The sequence below is a fragment of the Lepus europaeus genome, chromosome 3, assembly GCF_033115175.1.
Source record: "Lepus europaeus isolate LE1 chromosome 3, mLepTim1.pri, whole genome shotgun sequence".
NCBI classification, from domain to species: Eukaryota; Metazoa; Chordata; class Mammalia; order Lagomorpha; family Leporidae; genus Lepus; species Lepus europaeus.
Window position 1 is genome coordinate 25,459,036 of NC_084829.1, and position 24,382 is coordinate 25,483,417.

Sequence of the window (24,382 nt, forward strand, 5' to 3'; positions counted from 1 at the left end):
CTCTACCCTGTTATAAAGGTATATAGGTAAATATTCATTCATTCATTTACAGATGAGGAAACTGAAGCTTAGAAAGAGGATCAGTAACTTCCCCAAGGCTACACAGCTAGTAAGTGACAGATTTAAATTGTTTGACTCCAAAGTTGTTATAAGTTTTAAAATAAGTGTCTCAGATGGAACCATTAAACCTGTAATTTTCCACAATAGACTCTTGTAACCATTTGGTTATTTGTTTCAACTCTTACAGAATTATTGGGTTATAGACCTGGATGTGACTGCCCAGCTCTGATCCCTCCGCGGTGCCATCCAAGTTCTCTCAGCCTCAGTCTTGTGGGAGGAAGGAGAGGACTGGGCCACATGATTTCCAAGATGTTTCTGTCAACTCCTATAGTCTCTCTACTTTGTGCACTCAATATTTGAGACTAGTGCACTTCTTTTCTTTAATAGAAAGCTTTTATTTAATAAATATAAATTTCATAAGTTCAACTTTAAGATTATAGCGGTTCTCCCCCCCATACCCACTTTTCCACCTCCAAACCATCTCACCTCCTACTCCCTCTCCCATCCCATTCTTAATTAAAATTCATTTTTAATTACCGTTATATACAGATCAACTCAGTACTAAGATTTCAGTTTGCACCCACACAGACACACAAAGTATAAAGTACTGTTGAATAGTAGTTTTACCGTTAATTCACATAGTACAACACATTAACGACAGAGGTCCTACATGGGGAGCAGTAGTGCACTTATTTTCTTAAACATAATGCCTTCTAGTTGAAGCATGTATGTGTATATGTCTATTACACATATATATTATGTATATAATATGTGTATAGATCATGTGTATATATGTTATATAGTACTGGGATATCACCTAACCTGTAATGTCAAGTCGACTCCATAGGTTATAACTGTAATCACTTACTGCATTTCTTACATACCAGGAAATATCCACAGATGATTATATCTGCTCCTCACAACAGCTTTAGAAGGCCGATATTAAAGCTTTCATTTTATAGAAGAGGAAGCCAATGCTTGGGTTTTGAGTTATCCAAGGTCAAAGAGGCAGAGCCCTGTGGGTTTGACCACAACCCCTTATATATCTAACGAAACCTTAGTGAAGCTGTACCTAATGTCTAATTCTGCTTTAGGCCTAAGAATCATGGCCACTTTTTCTGAACCAGTTTTCCAATTTTTATCAGAGATCATTAGCTCCTGTGTTTGATTTTACTATCTTCTTCCTTTCTGCCCGGGGTAGGAGGTTGCTATTTTTATGTTACATGCCTCTTCGGTGTCTAAATTTACAGCCAAGAGCAGCAAGAACACCACTCGGCCGCGCGCCGCGGGTCTCGCCCTCCTTCGGTTTGCCTCAACCGCCGACTTCCTTTTCCGTTCTTCGTTGAACTACGTTTCCCAGCGGGCCGCGGGGCCGAGCGCGCGCGCTCCACCGCTCCTTCCTTCCTCTTCACCTATCACCTGGTCGCAGCGTGATGATGCAAACGCGTCGGGCGCTTACGAATGACGCCGTTCTGGCTCGCGACCGCGGCAGCGGCCTTAGTAGCGGCAATAGGCGCAACGGCGGCGGCGGCGGCGGCGACTGCGGGGACTACGACTACGACGACGGCGGGGCGGGCACTGTGCGCAGAGGGGAGGGGTAGGCGGGCGGCGCCGGCGGCTTCAACTGCGGCAGCGACGGCCAGGGCGACGGAAGAGGAATCTCCAGCAGCCGGCGTTCGAGTTAGGCCTCGGCGACGTCCGCCGCCGCTCGCGGCATTCTCCGCGGCGGATCTCCATAGAGACTGTGACATACACAGAGGCGGGAGTCCGCGCGAGGCTGCCGGACGGGAGCCAGCTCCTCGGCCTCTGCAGTCGGCCAGCGCGCGCTCTCTCTTCGCCCCGACTCGCAGCCTCGCGGCTCCCGGTGTGCCTGCGCCCCGCTGTGTGGGCAGCGCAGACTGACTTTTGGGCCGGGGCCGGGCGGGGGGGGCTCTAAGGCGGTCGCCTCTGCCTCTCCCGCCCCCTTCCCCGCCCCAGAGCGGGAAGCAGCCGAGGCTCCGCCATGGCCTCGGGAGCCGGAGGAATGGGAGGGGGCGGTGGCGGCAAGATCAGGACGCGGCGCTGCCACCAGGGGCCAGTGAAGCCTTACCAGCAGGGGCGACAACAGCACCAGGTACGGGACCCCGACGCCGCCGTGGCCTGGGGGTGGGGGAGTCGGAAACTCGGCGGGAGCGACCGGGGAGTGTGAGGCCCTGGCGCCCCACGTGGAGCGGCCGGGAGGGCCTGCGTAAAGCCTGGGAGCCCAGGCCGCTGGGGTGGCGACGGGAAGTGGGCTAGGACGGGCCCAGCCCTGCGGCGCACACGTGTGCTGCTGGCCGCCTCTCCCCGGCCCTCTGGCCCAGGGGCTTTCCCCGGGCGGAGCAGGGCGGGAAAAGAGATTCTAGGCTTAGGATGGGCGTATTTCTTCATTTTTTGGGGGTGGGGTGGGGGAGGGCAGGGATTGGGGGTTTGAGGATATTATGTTCTCTGGAGAGAAAAGAAAAAAGTCGTGGCGAGAGGCCTTTATGATTTCTGGTGACTCGAGTTTCAGAGCGGGGGCTGCCCGGAGTGATCGGCCCCCCGAGGCACGCGGGGAGGGGGTGAGGGTAGTCAGTGTTAAACGGAAGGTGGAATAACTTAGTCTCAGCCTGTTGAATTCTCGGAGGGTCTGAGGGTATTGGTTTAGGTCGCCACCGGCCTATAGTTATCATGGCACCGGGACATTTTGAAAGTCCCTCTCCACCCTTACGTCTTTTCTCTGCTGCGCTACTCCCCCCCCCCCCCCCCCCCTATTTTGGAGGCTGGAGTTGGCCATTCTCCACAGTTGACCGGGACTCCAACTCTGACCTCATACACAAAATATTTTAATATTATGGGGCGTATTCTACAAGTTAAGGTACTTTTGATACTCCAGTAATGTTGGTGGTCTTGTGATTTAGCCACTGTGTGCATTCACGAGCGTTTATAGTTAATAAGTTTATCTTAATTGTAATTGAGACATTGATTTTGAAAAATTCCGTTTTTCAAATGCTACTTGTTAGGAGGACAGAGTAGGAGAACGTTAAAACCCTATTTTAATAAAGTCACTTATAAACTTTTCCAATGACACTAAGGTGGGAGATGTGTTAAACTTGTTTAAAAGAAATCAGGAGGGTCTGATAGCTTGTTGCATAATGTTAAAGGTAGACGTCCTTCATTATTCTGGGTTATAATAAAGAATTGGACTATTTAGTATGTTTGGTTGTGCTAAGTTGTATCATTATCAGATATTTGAAAGTAAAGATTGGAGGGAAACTTAAGTCGTTCTCTACCCGTGGTTACAAGGCTTGGCGTTACTCCTACCAATTTCCCCCCGATACGTACAGAAAGTGCTTGTTTTTCACATTTCTTTGTGAGGAGCAGGGATATTTGTAGGCAGATTTAAGATTAGAATTCAGGTCACAAGCCTGGCCATTTAGCCTGACCAAGTGCTTCTGCGGAATGGAAGTTAGGCAGAACATGGTTTCTGTTTCTCCCAAGAATAAATGTCCTGGAGTGCTTTCTTAGATCTTGTTGTATCGGCTGTAGAAAAGTGAACTGTTTGGCATAGATTTATGGATGATTTGGACAAAGTTTAAGATCAAGCTAATGTAGTCCAGGTGTCAAAGATTGCACTTAAAGCTTATTTTTGGATGTATTTACCTCAAGTAATTTTCGGGGAAATCATGCCCAAATTATCACTGATTTTTCAGACGGTGTGGTTTTGAGATCCTGATAATTTATCATTGCCCCCGTATCTAAAATATTTTTGGCTTTTTCTTGCCCCCTTTATTTAAAAAAAAAAAAGATTAAATGTTAGCATTTGAATCTTAAAATAAAGTACTTTTTTGGTCCTTGCTGGAACTTTGTTGCATCTGACTGCTATCTACTCTTCTAAGCTGTCAACTGCATGTTTTGGAGCAGTTGCTGAGTCATCATGAATAGCAAGGAGCTTCATGACACGGCATGTTTAATAGTAATTTTATTTGATTAAGTGTCTAAGGGTTTTGTGGGCAAAAATGAAGCTTTTAGTTGTGTAGTATAAGATTGAAATAAGAATGAGAAGTCTGGCACTGTCAGTTAATGGATGTTTGCCCATTGAGGCCAGCTAGCTAGTGCAGTTACCCAGTACTTGAGACTTCTGCATGTGTTCATTTGACTTGTAATTTCCTGTTTTGACTTCTGATTTAGCTCTGCTGTGAAATGTCTAAAGTTTAACATTTTTTCCTTTAATGTCTGACCTTTAAATTGTCATTTGCTTCAAGTTGTGGAGACAAATCTGTTAGGTTGCTCAACTACATAATGGGCAGTAACTGTTTAATGCAAGTTGATCATTTTCCCTTGTCTTCTCCCCCATGCCCTTAGGAAATGGTGTCATTTTTTTCTAGTTGGGAGAATGTGGTTAGTTCTGTTCGGTCTCCTTTTGGATTTGTGTGTGTTTGGGTGTGTGCAGATTGTCAGGCTCAGACCACTCTGGGGAGAGATCAAACTTTTCTTAATAGCTGCCGCATAAAACTTTAAGCCCATGGGCAAACTAGAACCTTGCCTTTGGAAGAACCTACTGCCACCTCCTGGTCAGAGGAAATCGGGAATTTTTGCCCTTTTTTGGAGGGTGTGCTTCAGAGATGTGTCTTCTGGTTTGGAGTTAAGGGAATCCATGTTGAATCATCCTAGATACAGTTTTTATTTTACAGGTTCCTACAGCCAGCTATTTTAAAAAGGGGGGACCCCCCCATCAATAGCTTAGATCAGAATCTGATGATAAACTTTTTTCTGTAAAGTGTCTGGATAGATATTAAATTTGTAGGCTCTGCTGTTGTAAATTATTCTTGGTTTTGTTTCTAAAACCACTTAGTAAATGTAAACACGTTCTTACCCTTTATAAAAACAGGCTGAGGGCTAAATGTGGCCCATAGATGATGGTTTTTGGTTTTTATGATAGTATAATTTTTGTTTTGGTAGCTTCTGTATGATAATTTGTCACAAATAAGTATGTTTTCCCTGTTATCTGATGGACAAGAGTGTTCTCAGTTTTGAAAAAGGAGGGATATTTAGAGGTTGAATATTTAACTCATGCCAGAGCTTAGTAAGTAGTTTTGACTTCGATTTTATCTTTGCTTGGAGTCAGACTGAAATTTAAATCTCTGTTCTTCTCAGACTTGGAAAAGTTGTTTAAATTTTGCTTAATTTGCTGCTCTGTAAAGTGAAAAATTGTGAGAATTAATGACACAATATAAGTAAATCCTGACATTCTTAGTAAGGACTCTTGTTGTGATTAAACAGAACTGCTTGATATAAATGTTTTTACATTGTCTTTGAATCTTGCTGTCTCTTAGAGGTTCTTTTCCTTCAGGTACCAAGTTAAATGTTTTATAGGCTCACATTGGATTTATGGTCTTTGTTTACTGAATGATGAAGCCAAACTTTAAAGATACTATATTCTTTTTAGTACTTAGTATTTTCATTGTAGAAATGCCACAATTGAAGTATATAGGGAAAAAAAATTGGAGAATATGTTTTCTTTTTAAGATGAGAGACTCTTGTGTTTTATCAATTACCAGATTTTTTTCTTTTTAAGAGATGTATTTATTTGAAAGGCAGAGTAAAACAGAAGGGGAGAGAGAGCGTGTGCTTCCATCCACTGATTGACTTCGCAAAGGCCACAACAACTGGAACTAGGCCAGGCTGATGCTGGGATCCTGGAACTCTATCCAGGTCTCCTGTGTGGATGGCAGGGGCCCAAGCACTTGGGCCTTCTGCTGCTGCTTTCCCAGGAGCACTTGCAGGGAGCTGGATTGGAAGCAAAGCAGCTGGGACTGCATCTCCGGCACTCAAATGGGATGCTGGCATTGTGGGTGGTGGCTTAACCCGCTGCATCGTAACTCTGGCCCCAGGTTATCATGAGATAACTGACAAAAAGCCCAGGTATTTTCTGTGTTCTGGAAAGTTCACTTATGTGGCAGGTTTGAAGTAAAGTGAAAATTTTTGTGCTTTATCACTAATTAAAAACATTTTCACTAGGTGCAGAATATAATTGGAAAGATTGTGATGTCTCTGTTTTTAAAAAAATCTTTTATTTGTATATTTACCCTATGGTCTTGGTTGTAATTTTGTTTTTTATAATGATTTTTTTGAGATTATTTACTTATTTATTTATTTGAAAGGCAGAATTAGAGGGAGAGGTAGAGACAGAGAGGTCTTCCATCCGATGGTTCACTCTCCAGATGGCCGCAACAGTTGGAGCTGAGCTGATCCGAAGTCAGGAGCCAGGAGCTTTTTCGGGGTCTCCCTTGTGGGTACAGGGACCCAAGGATTTGGGCAATCTTCTGCTGCTTTCCCAAGCCATAGCAGAGAGCTGGATCGGAAGTGGAGCATCCGGTCTCGAACTGGCACCCATATGGGATGCTGGCGCTTCAGGCCAGGGCTTTAACTCGCTGTGCCACAGTGGCAACCCCAGTAATTTTGCTTTTGAAAGGCAGAGTTAGAGAGAGAGGAGAGAGGTCTTCCATCCACTACGCCACAGCGCCGGCCTCTTGTAATATATTTTTAAAAGATTATTTTGTGGGGTCGGGCGCTGTGGTGTAGCAGGTACAGCCACTGCCTGTGGGGCTGGCATCCCATATGAGTACCAGTTGAGTCCTGGCTGCTCTACTTCCGATCCAGCTCCCTGCTAATGCACCTGGGAATGCAGTGGAAGATGGCCCAAAGTACCTGGGTCCCTGAATCCACATGGGAGACCAGGAAGAAGCTCCTGGCTCCTAGCTTCGGATTGGCCCAGCTCTGGCGGTTGTGACCATTTGAGGAGTGAACCAGCAGATAGAAGATACCATTCGCTGTCTCTAACTCTGCCTTTCATTCAGATAAATAAATATTTTTTTAAAGATTATTTTGTGTGTCGAAGCCTTTATTCAAGTCTTGCTGCCAGGTACAGTTGTCAGAAACAGGATGATAGGATGTCTTTCATATTTCAGTTTGCTTGATTTCACTCAGCTTTTTCTTAGTGTGATTTAAGAAATAAACTCTTGGGGCTGGCACTGTGGCACAGTGGGTTAAACCACTGCCTGTAATGCCGTCATCCCAAATGGGTACTGGTTTGAGTCCTGGCTGCTCCACTTCCGATCCAACTTCCTGCTGATGCATCTGGGAAAGCAGTGGAAGATGGTCCAAGTACTTGGGCCCCTGCACCCATGTGGGAGATCCGGATGAAGCTTCTCACCTCAGCCTGGCCCAGCCCTGGCTGATGCTGTCTCCTCTTCCCTTCCCCCTCTTTCTCCCCCTTTGTAACTCTGCTTTTTGAATAAATAAATCTTAAAGAAATTCTTACCCTCAGTTTTCAAATACATTATACGATAAATGTGACAATAGCTTGTAGGTAATATTTATTAGGTTAAACTGCTGTGAACTTTTACTGGGTCATGTTTCTCCTTTTTCAGCATTCATGGAAGTTTCAAAGGAGGTTAAAATTTATAGCCAGGGACAGACAGATTTGAGCAGTTAAGGTACTGCTTGGAACACCTGCATCCCATATGGGAGTGCCTGGCTTCGATTCTTTGCTCTGATTCCAAATCCAGCTTCCTGCTAATGAATACTCTGGGAGGCAGCAGGAGGGTTCTTGCTACCCCCATGGGAAACTCAGACTGAGTTGTGGTCGCCTGGCTTACACCTGGCTCCAGTCCCTGCTGTTGGAGGCATTTGGGGAATGAACCAGCTGATGAGAGCTCTCATTCTGTGTCTTTCAGCTCAAAAACAAAGCAACCCAACACATTGTGTCTTCTTGTCTGTCCAGGAACCTGAATTGTCCACTCCTGTAGATAGCTGAAGAACCTTCTTTCTCTTTTTATTTTTATTTTATGAGATTTATTTATATGAGAGGTAGAGTTAGAGACATCCGCTGGTTCACTCCCCAGATGGCCACAACTGCTGGACCTGGGCCAGTCCAAAGCCAAGAGCTTCATGGGGTCTCCTGTGTGGGTGCAGGGGCCCAAGCACTTGGGCCTTCTTCCAGTGCTTTCCCAGGCCATTAGCAGGGAGCTTGATCCAGCAGCCTAACCTGTGCCACAGCACTGTCCCCCTCTTTTTTAAAAAATAGATTTAGGCCGGCGCCGTGGCTCAACAGGCTAATCCTCCGCCTTGCGGCGCCGGCACACCGGGTTCTAGTCCCGGTCAGGGCACCGATCCTGTCCCGGTTGCCCCTCTTCCAGGCCAGCTCTCTGCTGTGGCCAGGGAGTGCAGTGGAGGATGGCCCAGGTCCTTGGGCCCTGCACCCCATGGGAGACCAGGATAAGCCCCTGGCTCCTGCCATCGGAACAGCGCGGTGCGCTGGCCGCAGCGCGCTACCGCGGCGGCCATTGGAGGGTGAACCAACGGCAAAAGGAAGACCTTTCTCTCTGTCTCTCTCTCACTGTCCACTCTGCCTGTCAAATAAAATTAAAAAAAAAAAAATAGATTTATTTGAAAGGCTGAGCGATGGGGTGAGGATGAGGGGATTAGAGAGTGCGAGCGAGCGAGCTTCCACCTACTGATTCACTCCCCATATGGCTGCAGTAGTTGGGCTGGGCGTCCAGGCCAAAGCCAGGAACCAGGAACTGCATCCTGGTCTCACATATGCATGGCAGGGGCAAGTACTCATCTGGTCTTTCCCAGGTATATAAGTAGGTGATTGGATTTGAAGCAGAGTAGCTGGGACTAGAACTTGTACTCTGATATGGGATTCAGGCATCACAAGTGACAGCTTAGCCTGCTGTGCCACAGTGCCCACCCCATGAACTTTGTTTTAGGAGCTGAAAAGATAGTTGGGTTATATTGGGCCGTCTTTGGTAGTAATAAGTCAAAGGAAAATTTTTTTTCCATAAGAAAGCCATTTCCCTCCTTTTCTAGTCCCTTCACTCTTAGTTTTCCATTTGTGTGGTGGCTCAAGCCCGTGTTAGGTACATCGACATTTATTTATTTATTTATTTATTTATTTATTTATTTGAAGGACAGAGTTAACAAGAGGGAGAGACAGAAAAGATCTTTCATCCACTGGTTCACTGGGCCAGACAAGCCAGGAGCTTCTTCCAGGTCTTCCACGTGGGTGCAGGGGCCCAAGCACTTGGGCCATTTTCCCCTACGTTTCCAGGCCATTTGCAGGGAGCTGGATCTGAAATGGAGTAGCTGAGACTGGAACCGGCGCCCATATGGGAAGGCAATACTGCAGGCTGTGGTTTAATTGCTACACTATAATGTGGGCGGGCCCCGGCTTTTTTTTTTTTTTTTTAACAAATTTCTGTTTTACATTCCAATCCTTAAACTTTTTTTAAAGATTTTTTTTTAAAAAAAGATTTATTTTTTTAAATGTATTTGAATGGCAGAGTTACATGGAGGGGGTGGGCAGAGAGAGAGAGAGAGAGCACGCGAGCAAGCGAGAGTGAGTTTCCATCTGCTAGTTCATTTCCAAAATGGCCACAACAGCTGGGAGTAGGCCAGGTAGAAGCCAGGAACCCAGAACCTCCTTTGGGTCTCTCACATGGGTGCAGAGGCCCAAGCACTTGGGCCATCTTTAGCTGCTTTTCCAGACACATTAGCAGGTAGCTGGATCGGTATTGGAGCATCTAGGACTTGAACTGGTGCCTGTATGGGTTACTGGCACCGAAGACAGTGGCTTTATCTGCTACACCACAATGACTGCCCTGGGTCTCCCTTGAACACATGGGATGCCAGTGTTGCAGGCAGAGGCTTAATCTGTTGTGCCACAATGCCAGCCCCCAAGCATCTGCTTTTTGAAAAACATTTATTTGAAAGTCAGTGTTATGCAGAGAGAGAGAGAGAGATATCTTCATCTACGGGTTCACTCAAATGGCCAGGGCTGGGCCAGGCAAGGTCAGGAGCTTGGGACGGATTCCAGGTGTCCCATATGTGTACAGGGGTCCAGACAACTATTTTCTTAATCTCTTTAGTAGCAGTGGTGGCTGTCAAACTTTAGCACGTCAGAATCTGGTGGGCTCTTACCTCCAGAGTTTATCCTTTACTGGGTAAGGGATAGGAACTGATCAGATAGAAAAAAAAAAACCCCACTATATATACATATACATATATATATATATATACACACATATATATATAGTAGGAACTGATAAGATGCTGATATTACTGCTAAAGGGTCTGTACTTTCAGAACTGCTAGTACTAGGGTACATTTAATTTAACTTTTTCTTGATGACTCAGGATCATTGAATTTACAGAGCTAAATTTGATTACTGCAATGCAGGGATGTTCTTTGATGATAGTTTCAACTTAGTCCTATAATTCACATTTCATTTTACTTTTGGTGCTCTCATTCACTGTGCCAGTTGTAACTCATCTTTCCTACTGCACTAAGCTGCTGTGGATTGAGACTAGAGAGGCTGTTAAATTTTAGGGAACTGGGCATTCAATGTAATCTAGCGGTTAAGACACTTGTTAGATGCCTTCACATCACACCAGAATGCATGGATTTGATTCTCAGCTCCACTGCAGACTTGTTTTCTGCTAATGCAGACCTTGGGAAGCAGTGTGAGGACTCCAGTGCCACCCATGGGGGAGACCTGGGTTGTGTTAGAGCTCCCAGCTTTGGGCCTGGCCTGGCCTGCTCTGGACTTTGGGGAGTGACCCAAAGAATGTGAACTTTTTCAGTCTTTCTCTGGCTCTCAAATAAATTTAAAATTTTTAATTTTTTTTTTTGACAGGCAGAGTGGACAGTGAGAGAGAAACAGAGAGAAAGGTCTTCCTTTTGCCGTTGGTTCACCCTCCAATGGCCGCCGCAGTAGCGCGCTGCGGCCGGCGCACCACGCTGATCCGATGGCAGGAGCCAGGTGCTTCTCCTGGTCTCCCATGGGGTGCAGGGCCCAAAGACTTGGACCATCCTCCACTGCACTCCCTGGCCACAGCAGAGAGCTGGCCTGGAAGAGGGGCAACCGGGACAGGATCGGTGCCCTGACCGGGACTAGAACCCGGTGTGCCGGCGCCACTAGGCGGAGGATTAGCCTAGTGAGCCACAGCGCCGGCCAATTTTTTATTTTTATTTTTATTTATTTATTTTTTTTAAGAAAGAAGTTCTCTGCTTAAGCGGAGTTCATCCATTTAATGAATGAGCTTTCTTGTATCTATTTTAACAGTTCAGTTAAGTATCCTGATTCTTCAGGATACTTAATGCCATGTAAGTGACCTTTGGTTAATTATATCAGTTTTTTTTTTTTTTTAAGATTTATTTATTTGTTTGAAAGGCAGAGTTACAGAGAGAGGGAGAGACAGAGAAATGTTCTTTCTGCTAGTTCACTCCACCAGTGGCCACAACGGCCGAAGCTGGGCCGATCCTAAAGCTAGGAGCCAAGAATTTCTTTTGGGTCTTCCATGTAGGTGCAGGGGCCCAAGGACTTGCTCCATCTGCTGCTGCTTTCTCTGGCACAGTAGCAGGAAGCTGGAGCAACCAGGACTCAAACCAGTGCCCAAATGGAATGCTGGCACCATAGGCAGTGGCTTTACCCAATGCACCACAATGCCAGCCCCTTTGATGTCAATTTTAAGTTGTTCTGTACTTGCCTTTGAAGGGTAGGGATCACAGGAATCTCTAATATTGGTAGTTAAACGTCTTGACAGAAGTCCTTAAGACTTTCTATATTTAATTATAGTGCTTTGTCACCATATCTTGTTTTTTTTTTTTTTTTTTTTTTTTGTAGTCTTGCCTTAAGCTGTATTGTAACTTTGTAGCCCTTTGAAGTCTTCTGAAATAATGGAGGGTAGGGTTTCAGGGTAACTAGAACTGTGAATGTTTTTATGAATATGAAATCTTGGGGGGTTTTACGTAATGTTCGTTACTTTGGAGCAATAGCATAGAAAAGGAATGGTCAACTTTTTTTTCAGTAATGACTTCTAAAAATACTTCCTTTATATGTTTGATAGAGAGCTTACCTTGTAGATTTGTTAAAATGACAGGAAAATATGTGGGAAAATAATTGTGTACTTTCTAGTTGTCTATGCATTTTTGAACGATCAGGAAATTGCTATTCAGAGGCTTATATCAAAGATGTGGTCCATCTTTTCTGTTGACAGGATTTTTAAAGGCCTCTTTCTCTTGAGTTTGCTTTCAAGGTAGATTTAATATATTTTCCCCTGGCCTCGTTGTTTTTTTGTATCTTTGATGCTTTTTCTCTTCTGTGACTCATCCCTTGGAAGACTACTAATGTTGCTTTCTGAAAGAATTTGTTGCCTAAAATTGGTTACTGTACCCATTTGTCTCTGCTAGCTTTTTTTCTTATTAATAAATTTATCAGTATGCTTCTGTTATACCTTATAAATTGAGAAGTACTTTCATATGTTTCATTTGTTTTTCATTATAGTTTCTCTGTATTATTTTATCCAAAGTAAATCAAAGTCTAGGGAAGTATTTGAATTTTATATTAGTCCTAGCAATCATAAAGCCCATCATTTCACTCTTTGGAGATAGACTGTAGTAGTGATGGTACCATGGGAAAATATTTAGCTTTAGTGTCTCTCTTTATCCACAAAGTGGGGGTGTTAATTCCAACTTGATAAAGTTATTGTGAGGAGTAAATTAAATAACATATAAATTGCTTGGAAAAAGTACCTGCCACACAGCAAATCTATAATTACTGTTAATACGGATATTTACTCTATCACTTTTTACCTTTTAAAAGTTATCACAATAAATTAATTCCTCAGATTTTTAGGAAATTTTACCATCAGAAAATGTCTTGGATTTTTTTTTTCCTGCTTTATTTTTGTTAGGTTATTATTTTCCCTGTCTTTTTAAAAAAAACCATGTTTCTATTTGTCTTAATTTTTGTTTTCTTAATGTACAGTAAAAGTAACTGTTGAAGGTAATTATTTATATTTTTCTTTTTAATATGCTGGAATAAAAATTGATGCCTTTTCTCTGAGGTTAAAATATTTATTTTATATTTTACTACTAAAGCAAAAACAGTGTTCATCTGATGGCCCATAGAGATTTTTTAAATTATTTGAGTAATAGTGGACATTTGGGATAATTATTGGTTCAGGAATGCATATTCAAGAAGGAAAGTAAGTATTTCGTTACATCTGTAAATTTGTAAAATACCACTATGTTATCATTAACTTTAGTAACTGAATGTTATCAAAGTTTGTTGGAAACAGTTGTATTTTGCTTGGCATAACTTTTTGTTAAGTACATAATAAAAACTAGAAATTTTTAAAGTGGTCTTTTTCTCTTCCCCCCTTCCCCAGGGCATTCTTAGCAGGGTTACAGAATCTGTTAAGAATATTGTGCCAGGGTGGCTACAGAGATACTTCAACAAAACTGAAGATGTATGCAGCTGTTCAACAGATACAAGCGGGGTGCCACACTGGCCAGAAAATAGAGAAAATGATCATATGATATATGCCAATGAGGAGAACTCTAACATTAATGATGGCAGAATCACTCCTGAGCCAGCAGTCAGTACAGAAGGTAAATAGAATGTGGATATTCTGTTATGAATGATAGGTTTTCATTGCCTAATTTTAAATATCTTTATATTACCTCACTATGGTAAATCTAATGAGCATATGTATAAATCCTTTAGGAGGAAACTGATCATAAGGTTCAAACTGGGATGCCTGTGTATTAGGGAAGGCTGCATACTTACCAGTTAAGGGTACGAACTCTGGGTCCAATGTTGTGATACCACAGCTTAAGTCACCACTTTCCGTGTCGGCATCCAACATTAGAGCGCCAGTTCAAGTCCCTGCCACTCCACTTCAGATCCAGCTTCCTATTTACATGCCTGGGAAAGCAGTGGATGATGGCCCAAGTACCTGTCTCCCTGACACCCACATCGGAGATCCAAATGGAATTCCTTGCTCTTGGCTTTGGCCTGGGCCAGCTGTGGCCATTTAGAGAGTGAACACATGGATGGAAGGTCTCTCTCCTCTCTCTTTCCCTTTCTGTTATTCTTTCTTTTTTTTTTTTTCTTCTTTGTTTTTCAACCAACTTTCTATATTTTTGGTTTTATCTATAACATTTTCTTTGTCTGAAGCAGCCTCTTTTTTTTTTTTTTTTGACAGGCAGAGTGGATAGTGAGAGAGAGAGAGAGAGAGAAAGGTCTTCCTTTTTGCCGTTGGTTCACCCTCCAATGGCCGCTGCAGCCGGCGCATCTCGCTGATCCGAAGCCAGGAGCCAGGTACTTCTCCTGGTCTCCCATGCGGGTGCAGGGCCCAAGGACTTGGGCCATCCTCCACTGCCCTCCCGGGCCATAGCAGAGAGCTGGCCTGGAAGAGGGGCAACCGGGATAGAATCCGGCACCCCAACCGGGACTAGAACCCGGTGTGCCAGCGCCACAAGGCGGAGGATTAGCCTGTTAAGCCACGGCGCCGGCCTCTGTTATTCTTTCAAATAAATAAGTTAAAAAAAAAAAATGACCTCTGATGACACACTTAGAATTTGAATTTTCATATCATCAATATTAATCACATGACTTTTGCAAGATAATACATTTTCTCCTTTGTACCTTCATAAGTTGTTTTCAAAGGCATAATTGTGAAGCTTTTAGAATGAGTCCTGGCAATGAGAAAGTACTGTATAAATATTAGCTATTACAATAAAACTATTACAGTGCTTCTTAAAATGGATGAATTTTAGTACAATGTAACTAATTGGCTCCTGTTCCCTATAGTACAAACGCACCTGAGTCATTCCATGCATCTTGCAGTTCAGTGACCCTGCATTTTAAAGTCTTGGACTTTTTTACATTTACTTTGTAACATTTTGATAAGGTTTACAAATATTAAATAAATCCAGTATAGCCTGTGGATATGGCATACTTGGGCGTGTTATTTCACTTATGTATTTTTATGGCTTTATTGAGATGTATTCCACATGCCATAAAACTCACGTATTTGAAATATACAGTTCAGGGACTGGCACTGTGGCATAGCCCACAGTGCAGGTATCCCATATGGGTGTCAGTTCGAGTTTCAGCTGCTCCACTTCCCATCCAGCCCTCTGCTGTGGCCTGGGAAAGCAGTAGAAGATGGCCCAAGTCCTTGGGCCCCTGTACCTGTGTGGGAAACCTGGAAGAAGCTCCTGGCTTCAGATCGGCCCAGCTCTGGCCACTGCAGCCATTTTGGGAGTGAACCAGCAGATGGAAGACTTCTTTCTCTCTCTGCCTCTGCCTCTCTGTAACTCTGCCTTCAAATAAATAAATAAATCTTTTAAAAAAATAAATTATACAGTTCAGAGGTCTTTATATTCACAAAGTTATATAATAATCATCACCACTGATTTTAGAATGTTTTTTGTCATCCTACAAAGAATGGGGTGTACCTTATAGACACTTTTTTTTTTTTAAAGATTTATTTTATTTATTTGACAGGCAGAGTTCCAGAGAGAGGTAGAGACAGAGAGGTCTTCCATCCGCTGGTTCACTCCCCAGGTGGCCGCAATGGCTGGAGCTGCGCCGATCCGAAGCCAGGAGCTTCCTAAGGGTCTCCCACGTGGGTGCAGGGGCCCAAAGACTTGGGCCAGCTTCTACTGCTATCCCAGGCCAAAGCAGAGAGCTGGATAGGAAGTGGAGCAGCCAGGACTAGAACCGGCGCCCAAATGGGATGCTGGCGCTTCAGGCCAAGGCATTACCTTGCTGCGCCACAGCGCCAGCCCCTATAGACACTTTTATAGGCAACTCTAGAAATTAGTTCTTTCTCCTGATTTCTGGCAATCATTAATCTACATTTCATCTCTGTGGATTTGTCTGTTCAGGACATTTCATTTAAATGGAATCATATAAATGTACTTTGTGACTGACATTTTTGTCTTAACATAGTGTTTTCAAAGTATAGCCCATTTATCAGAACTTCATTTTTTAATTTTTAAAAAATTTTTTAAAGCTATTTATTTGGAAGGTAGACTTGGAGTGAGAGGGAGAGAGGGAGAGACTGAAATTGATGTTCATCTGCTGGTACACTCTTCAAATAGCTGCCACTGCCAAGGCTGGGCCAGGTTGAAGCCAGAATCTTCCTCTGGGTCTCCCATATAGGAGCAGGGGCCCAAGCAGTTGGGCCATCTTCCGCTGCTTTCCTATGCGCATTAGTAGGAAGCTGGATTGGAAGTGGAGCAGTTAGGACATGGCACAGGTGCCCGTTTCAGTTTTTGCTGGGCAGTATTTGACTATATGGATAAATTGTGCTTTGTCCATTTATCAGTTGATGAGAATTTGAGTAAGTCTGCTGTGAATATTTGTGTGCAGTTTTTTGGAGTAAAATTGTTGGGTTGTATGGTAGTTTAAAAAAAGTTTTGTTTATTTGAAATGCGAAGCAACAGAGAGGGAGAGAAAGAGATCTTCCATCCATTGGTTCACTCTTTAAGTGGCTGCGATAGCCCTGTCTGTGCCAGGCTGAAGCCGGGAGCCAGAAATGACATCTGAATCTTCCACATGGGTGGCACGGGCCCAACTGCTTGGACTCATCTGCCTTCCCAGGCAAATTAGCAGGCAGCTGGCTGGATCGGAAGCAGAGTGGCTGGGACTTGAACTGGCAGTTTGATATGGGCTACTGGAATCGCAAGCAGCAGTTTAACCTGCTGCACTACAGTGCCAACTGCTCCTATGATAATTCTGTTTGATGAGCTGTTTTTCTAGTGGCTGCACCTTCTTACCTTGCCACTAGAAGTGTGTGAAGGTTCTAGTTTCTTTATATCCTGAACAGTACTAATACTTATTTTCAGTTTATTTTGATTGTAGCTATACTAAGTGGGTACAGTGGTGTTTCACTGTGGTTTTAATTTTGATTTACGTTTGTCCATATTAGTAACTATGAGCATCTTTTAAAGTTCTTATTGACTGTTTGTTTATATTTGATGAAAGCTATTCAAATCCCCCTTTCTGCCATTCCTTATGGGTTATTTCAATTGTTGAATTGTAAGAGATTTTTATGTTTTAGAATATGGCCCCATGTAACTGACAAGTTACATGGTTTGCAGTTATTTTTCTTCCATTCTGTGAGTTGTTTTTTTCACTTTTTTGATGGAATCCTTTGAAGCGTTAAGTTTTAAAAGTTGATGAATTCTAATTTATCTCTCCTTACCAGGTTCTTTCATTACGTTTTTGAAAACATGTTTGTCATTTATATTTACATTTTTTCTAACTTTATGTTAAATCTTGTCTTAACAATTGACATTGTGTACAGCCTGTTAATTATAATGTATTGTCTGAATTGCTTGTAGTGGGGGGAAAAAACCAATGAATTGAACTTAGATGATTATTTTGGAGAAATGGCAAATCTGATTTCTTAGTAACAACCTGATTTGGCACATAGTCTTTGTTTTCTGTTCATTTTTATTATAATAACTTTAGTTTTAATATCTGTAAAATTGCTTTCAAATAAATTTCCAATAATCATCTTGAGGCTTTGTCTGGTAGATCTGTAAACTGCTTCCATTTTGTTTTCTTTTCCCGCCATGAAATAGGACCTCAGCTTTTCTCTTTGTTTTCGTAAGAGATTTCTAGTGTGCACTATATATCCGTAGTGACAAAAACCATCTTTAGCATTCTAAGGAACAAATTGTATAGATAAACTAGAGAAGAAGTTAGTTTAAGATTTACGGGGAGTTTCTCGTTCTATGTCTGTAAAGGTCTTTTATATGTGCTTGTGTTTTCATCAAAGAATGGAATTAGTTTCATTTCAAACTACAGAAGTAGAGAGCTGGTGACTGAACACCCAGCTTCAACAACAGTCAACATATGGCTGATCTTGTTTTCTGTATTCCTGCACCTGTTTGCCCACTTCTCACCTCAGTTCCTTGATTGCTTAGAAGTATAATGTGGGCAACTGTTTGATATCTGTTTCTTTTCTTTCTTTTTTTTTTTTTTTTTTTTTTGACAGGCAGAGTGGACAGTGAGAGAGACAGAGAGAAAGGTCTTCCTTTTTGCCGTTGGTTCACCCTCCAATGGCCGCTGCGGCCGGCTCATTGCGCTGATCTGAAGCTGGGAGCCAGGTGCTTATCCTGGTCTCCCATGCAGGTGCAGGGCCCAAGGACTTGGGCCATCCTCCACTGCCTTCCCGGGCCATAGCAGAGAGCTGGCCTGGAAGAGGGGCAACCGGGACAGGATCGGTGCCCCAACTGGGACTAGAACCCGGTGTGCCGGCGCTGCAAGGCGGAGGATTAGCCAATTGAGCTGCGGCGCTGGCCTTGATATCTATTTCAAACAGTAGATGGCATTTCCCCCTGCTGTATCTTATCTAGATATGAATCCTACACCTAAGTCCTATAAGCCTGGCAGTTCTTACAGTCTGCCTTGACCTTTCTCAAAGTATTTAATACCGGCCAGTGCCACGGCTCACTAGGCTAATCCTCCACCTGCGGTGCCGGCACACCAGGTTCTAGACCTGGTTGGGGTGCTGGATTCTGTCCCGGTTGCTCCTCTTCCAGGCCAGCTCTCTGCTGTGGCCCAGGAAGGCAGTGGAGGATGGCCCAAGTGCTTGGGCCCTGCACCTGCGTGGGAGACCGGGAGGAAGCACCTGGCTCCTGGCTTTGGATCAGCGCAGCATGCCGGCTGTAGCAGCCATTTGGGGAGTGAACCAACTGAAGGAAGACCTTTCTTTCTCTCTCTCTCTCTAACTCTGCCTGTCAAAAAAAAAAAAAAAGTATTCATTTAATACCTACAGTCACATAGTATGTGACTTAACATGCCATCAGTAATGTAGATGTTACTAGATACACGTAAATTTGAAGTACATTTCAAGAAAACTTACCAACATTATCTACTGTTTGGAGTAGTTGTTAAGGAAAGCTAAAATAACTTACTGAAATGTTTATTGAATATAATTTTACAACTATCACTTTCATATTAATGGTAACAGTGGACTGGAGAGTATTGAACATTCAAGTAACCCAGTGCAGTAACAGAATCTGGTTGGTTCCAAGTCTGTTGCCAACAGCTTTCTACCCATATCCCTCTCTTCTTGACTCTTAATGATGGTGTACCATTGTGTGCCTGTATTTCTTCTGCTAGGATAGTAGAACGGACAAGTGAGGAAAACCTCAAACAACGTACCTTTCAAAATTTCATTGACTCACAAGAGTTCAGGCCTCTAAAAGCTGCAAAGTGACATATCTAGTACATGAGTCAGCAATGGATTGAGGTTATGGGCTGTTTTGCCTGATTGATAGTAGGATGATTATAGTTTTACTCATAGAGGCTGAGCATTTATGGCTTTTGTGAATCTGTAGATGATAACAGCCTTGTTTAATCTTGTTACCCCAAACTGTTCTTTATTGGGCCTGCTGTGCAAGGTAAGGGAACCCTGTATATACCCAAAACTGGCATTGTTCTTAGCAGCATAACTTCAAGCAGAAGTATATCAAATTTTTTTCCTCAGTAGTTTTTGAATATACTAGATTTAGCAGATCTGCCAATAGCTGGAACACAGTCCTATTGCATTCACTCTGTATGATAAACTAATACAGGCATGAAAGAATGGAATAAGTAAAAATACTTTTTTTATTTTTAAAGATTATTTATTTGAAAGGCAGAGTTACACAGAGGCAAAGGCAGAAAGGGAGAGAGAGGTCTTCCATCTGCTGGTTCAGTCCCTAGATGGCTGAAACTCTTAGAGCTGCACTGATCCAAAGCCAGGAGCCAGGAGCTTCTACTGGGTCTCCCATGCAGGTGCAGGGGCCCCAAGGACTTGGCCATCTTCCACTGCTTTCCCAGGCCATAGCAGAGAGTAGAGCAGCCAGGATTCAAACCGGTGCCCATATGGGATGCTGGCACTGCAGGAGGCAGCTTTACCCACTGCACCACAGTGCCAACCCCAATATGTCTTTTCAAGAAAAGTAAATCAGAAGAGGATGAATCATGATGCCCTCAAGTCCTCTGGCTTTTATTCTTATATTTTCTGCCTATCATGATGGCTTGCTGTTGTCTGCATAGGAATTGCAGCAAAGTCTTTTCAGTTTGAGAGATGCTTAGGGCCTGGTCCTATATTTCTGTCAACTTGCACAGTGACTATCAAATATGAGATGTATTCTAATGTGGAGTCATAGAGTCTTGGACATGGCCACAGGGGCTTCTGGGTGGCTTTGGGCTTCCACTGGATAATTGTTGGTTGAGCTTCTCCAGCCTGAGCCCTGAGCTCTACTTTACAAATGTAGAAATGGGCACAAGGAAGTGAAGTAATTGGTCCAGGGTCAGAGGCATGGCAATGTAGAGTCAGGATTTGAACTTAGGTATCCTGGACCCCAAGACAGAGGTCCTACACAGTGGTACCATAGAGGCTTTCTTGTCTCTTGTTAAGCTGGCTCAGAGTGTGAATAGCTGTTTAAATTGGTGCCCCTAAGGGGAGATCATTGACTGCCCAGCAGTCTCATCAGTTACCATTCTTGCTCCAATTTAGATATTGTATTGGATTATTAAAATAGGTATTTTCTTATTTTTAAAGAATCATCACCATTCTTTGTACACATTACTTTCAATAAAATGTTTTTCAAATTATGGTAAAGATATTATTTAAGTGCATAGTTCAGTGGCATTTAAGTTCATTAGCATTGTTGTGTGACCATCTGTACTGTGCATCATGGAACTGTTTTCATCTTGCACAACTGAACATTGGAACCTATTGAACAATATATACATTCTCCCTAACAGCCATCTTTTTCTATGGCTTTGATTAAATACCTCCTGTGAGTGGAAACATAGAAAATTTACTCTTTTGTTATTTGCTTATTTCACTTAGCATGACTTCAAGTTCGTTCATATTGTAGCATTATTTAAATTTTTTTTTAAGGTTGAACAATATACCATTGAGTATCTATACTACAGTTTGCTTACCCACTCATCTGGTAGGCATTTGAGTTGCTTCCACAGAACTTTTAGGTGTTGTGAATAATGATGCTAGGACATGGTATGCAAATCCCTTGGAGACCTTGTTTTACAGTTTAGATATGTGCCCAGAAGTGGAATTGATAGAGATCTTATGGTAATTCTATCTTTGATTTTTTTTGAGAAATCACCATACTGTTTGCACAGTGGCTGTTTCATTTTGTTTCTACCAGTAGTACATAAAGTTTCCAATTTTTTGCACATCCTTGCCAACATTTTCTTTTAGATTTTTAAAATTTATTTGAGAGGTAGAGTTAGAGACAGTGAGAGGAAGAGACAGAGAGAAAGGTCTTCCATCTGCTGGTTCTCTCCCCAAATGGCCGCATTGGCCGGAGCTGTGCTGATCCGGAGCCAGGAGCCAGGTGCTTCTTCCTGGTCTCCCATGTGGATGCAGCAGGGGCCCAAGCAGTTGGGCCATCTTCTACTGCTTTCGCAAGCCACAGCAGAGAGCTGGATTGGAAGAAGAACAGCCAGGACTAGAACCGGCGCCCATATGGGATGCCAACCCACAGGCCCGGCCAACATTTCTCCCCTCCCTTCCCCTTCCTGTGTTTAGATGCTACTGCTTGCTTAACATGGCTGTCTTAAGCCAAAAGCCAGAAACATTTAATGGTGAAACAGTAAAAGCATTCTCATTAAAGTCAGGAATTAGAACTCATCAGCATCATCACTTTCGGGTATTAAACATGTAGTTAGATAAGAGGATATATATTAGAACAAGGGAATTCTAGAAGTTGATCACAAAGTTAATATTTGAAAATCTGTTAACTCTTATTTAAGTAGTAACCAGAAGTCAAACATCCCATTTACAATATTAAACAATGAAAACATGTGGCAGTGTTCTTAGGAATTGTATGGCACTCTGAAAGAAGAAATAATCTTTTTAAGTTCTGCTGAGGGACACGAAGAAGACCAACCCAAAGAAAAGGAAAACTGTTGTGAATGATAGCAGTTGTTTTTTAAAATTTAAGTTTACTATGATCCCAATTAAAATAATTTTAGCAGGTCTTTTAGGAACCTGGAACATTTTTAAATAGTGAATTTAAAGTCTTTGCTAAGCACTCTAGAAATCTTTGCTGTCTTAGGTAAAGGTTTCTGTTGACTACTTCTTTTCCTGCCACTGTGGAGCATATTCTTTTTTATGTCTATCAAATTAGTTTTGGCTAAATATTTGGCATTTTGAATAGTGGATAAAGACTCTGGATTATGTCATTTTCCTCTGAAGAATGATGGTTCTTGTTTTAGCAGGCAGTTCAGTTACTAAGTGATTATTTTGAACGCTTGTAGATGGTAGTTTTATGCTGTGGATAATGTGTATTTTTGGGAAGTCCAAGGTGTTTTCTAGCACTGTATGTGGTAGAACTTCAAACAATCACCTCTGTGGCTTTTTAGAATGGATCTGCAGTGGGCCTTATTAATGAAATCCAAGTTCTGGTAGCCCTGGGACTTAGAGTCCTCAGCACTGTTTTCTTTCTTCTGAACTGCTCACCTTGTAGAATCTTTTTACTTTTCTTTTCTTTTCTTTTTAATTATCTGTTTGAGCTGAGAGAGAGTGCGAACGCTCCCATCTGCTGGGTCACTCCCCAAATGCCTGCAATGGCCGAGGCTAGGATGAGGTGGGAAGATGGAGTCAGAGCCAAAGCTGGAAACCAAACCCAGGTACTCCAATGTGGAATGCAGTGTCTTAACTGCTAGCCTAAACTTGCTCCTACTGTCTTTTTTGAACTCTATAGCAGCTGCTATTGGTAATCATTTGGTGGTGTGACTCCATTCCTCCCTGGACATGTCAGTGTGGACTCCTGGAGGCCTCACTTGGCAGTTTCCTACTCTGATGATGTTAATTCTGATTTCTGCCTACTGTGTTTTGCCTGGATTCCAGGTTTCTGTTCGGGTCTGAAAATGTTCTTGGACAGAGCAGGATAATTGTAGTGCTCACCATATGAGTTTTCCACAGTATAAAAGCAGTTACTGAGGCTGGCATTGTGGTACAACTAGTTAATTTGCCACTTGTGATGCCTCTATTCCATACTGGAGTGCTGGTTCAAGTGTCAGCTGCTTCACTTCTGATCCTGTTCCCTGCTAATGTGCCTGGGAATACAACAAAAGATGACCCAGTACTTGGGCCCCTGCCATGCATGTGGGAAACACAGTTAGATTTCTAGACTACTGGCTTCAGCCTGATCCAACTCTGGCCTTAGTGACCATTTGGGGAGTAAACCAGTGGATGGAATATCTTTCTCTATCTCTCAGTATCCCCCCCCCCACAAAAAAAAACACAAACAAACAAACAAACCATATCTTTAAATAAAAAAATAAAAGCAGTTACTTCATTTATTTTCTTCAGTTTGATATTGTTTAGAGTAGAAGAGCTAGTCTAGTTTCAGTTACTCCATCCTAGCTGGGAGACTCTTAGAAACTTGATGAATGATTTAAAGTTCTTGGAAATACACCTGAAGTTATAGAGAAATTCTGAAAGATTAGAGTAAGGGGAAGAGTAACTTTAACACACACTAAATGTGTTCTAAAGCTAGATGATTTAAAACATAATATAGTATTGGTACAGAAAAGTACAGATAAATCATTGGAGGAAAGAGGGGTTAAAGCCTCTTGGAATTTAATATGTAGTGATGGTAACACTCAGTGAGGATGGGATTAGGATACAAATAGGTTCAGCTTTTGGAAAACAAACTGAATCTTTCATTCACTCCTATGTTTTAACTGATTCCAGATGAAGTTTAGAGTAAACATAGGGGCAGGTGTTGTGATGTAGCAGGTAAAGCCACCACCTGTGATGCCAGCATCATGTAACAGACACTGGTTCATATCAGCTGCTCCACTTCTGACCTAGCTGTATGCCTGGGGAAAGCAGTAGAAGATGGCCCAATTGTCTGGACCCTTGCCACCCACATGGGAGACCTGGAAGGAGCCCCTGGCTCCTGGCTTCCCCCTGGTCCAGCCCTGACCTGCAGCTGTCTGGAGAGTGAACCAGCGGAAGGAAGATCCATGTCTCTCTCTTTCTGTGACTCTGCATTTCAAGATAAATAATCTTAAAAAATAAAAAGAGTAAACATTATATTGAAATAAAAACAATAGTCCAAAAATTGAATAAAAGTTTTTAGTTTTTATAGTATTGACATAGCAAAAGACTCCAAACAAGGTACAAGTTACTTTCTGAATTACAAAAGATACCACTAAGAGAACTGAATGGAGAGCGGATGTTTAGCTTAAGACAGCCTCATCCCACATCAAATTATGTCGGTTTCATTTCCAGCTCTGGTTCCTGACTCTCACTTCCCTTGATTGCAGGCCTCAGAGTTACTGATTTCCTACAATCTACATGGGAGACCAGGATTGTATTGTCGGTCCTGGCCCAGCCTCAGCTGTTGCAGTTATGTAGGGAATGAACCATTAGATGGGAGCACTCTTTCTGTCTTTCTGCCTCTTAACTAAATAAAAAAA

At 42.8% G+C, this 24,382-nt stretch overlaps 1 protein-coding gene across 3 annotated transcripts in view; it reads left to right on the plus strand.

Annotated features, from left to right (window-relative positions):
* Positions 1–1,958: 1,958 nt before the first annotated feature.
* The window catches only part of NUP153 (nucleoporin 153), a 70,627-nt gene continuing 48,203 nt past the window's right edge, over positions 1,959–24,382 (plus strand). For all 3 annotated transcript variants that reach the window (XM_062185412.1, XM_062185413.1, XM_062185410.1), the window contains exons 1-2: positions 1,959–2,173; positions 13,296–13,518. In XM_062185412.1, coding sequence (XP_062041396.1) covers positions 2,063–2,173; positions 13,296–13,518 — 334 coding nt within the window. In that variant the 5' untranslated portion in view covers positions 1,959–2,062. The remainder of the gene's footprint in view (positions 2,174–13,295; positions 13,519–24,382) is intronic.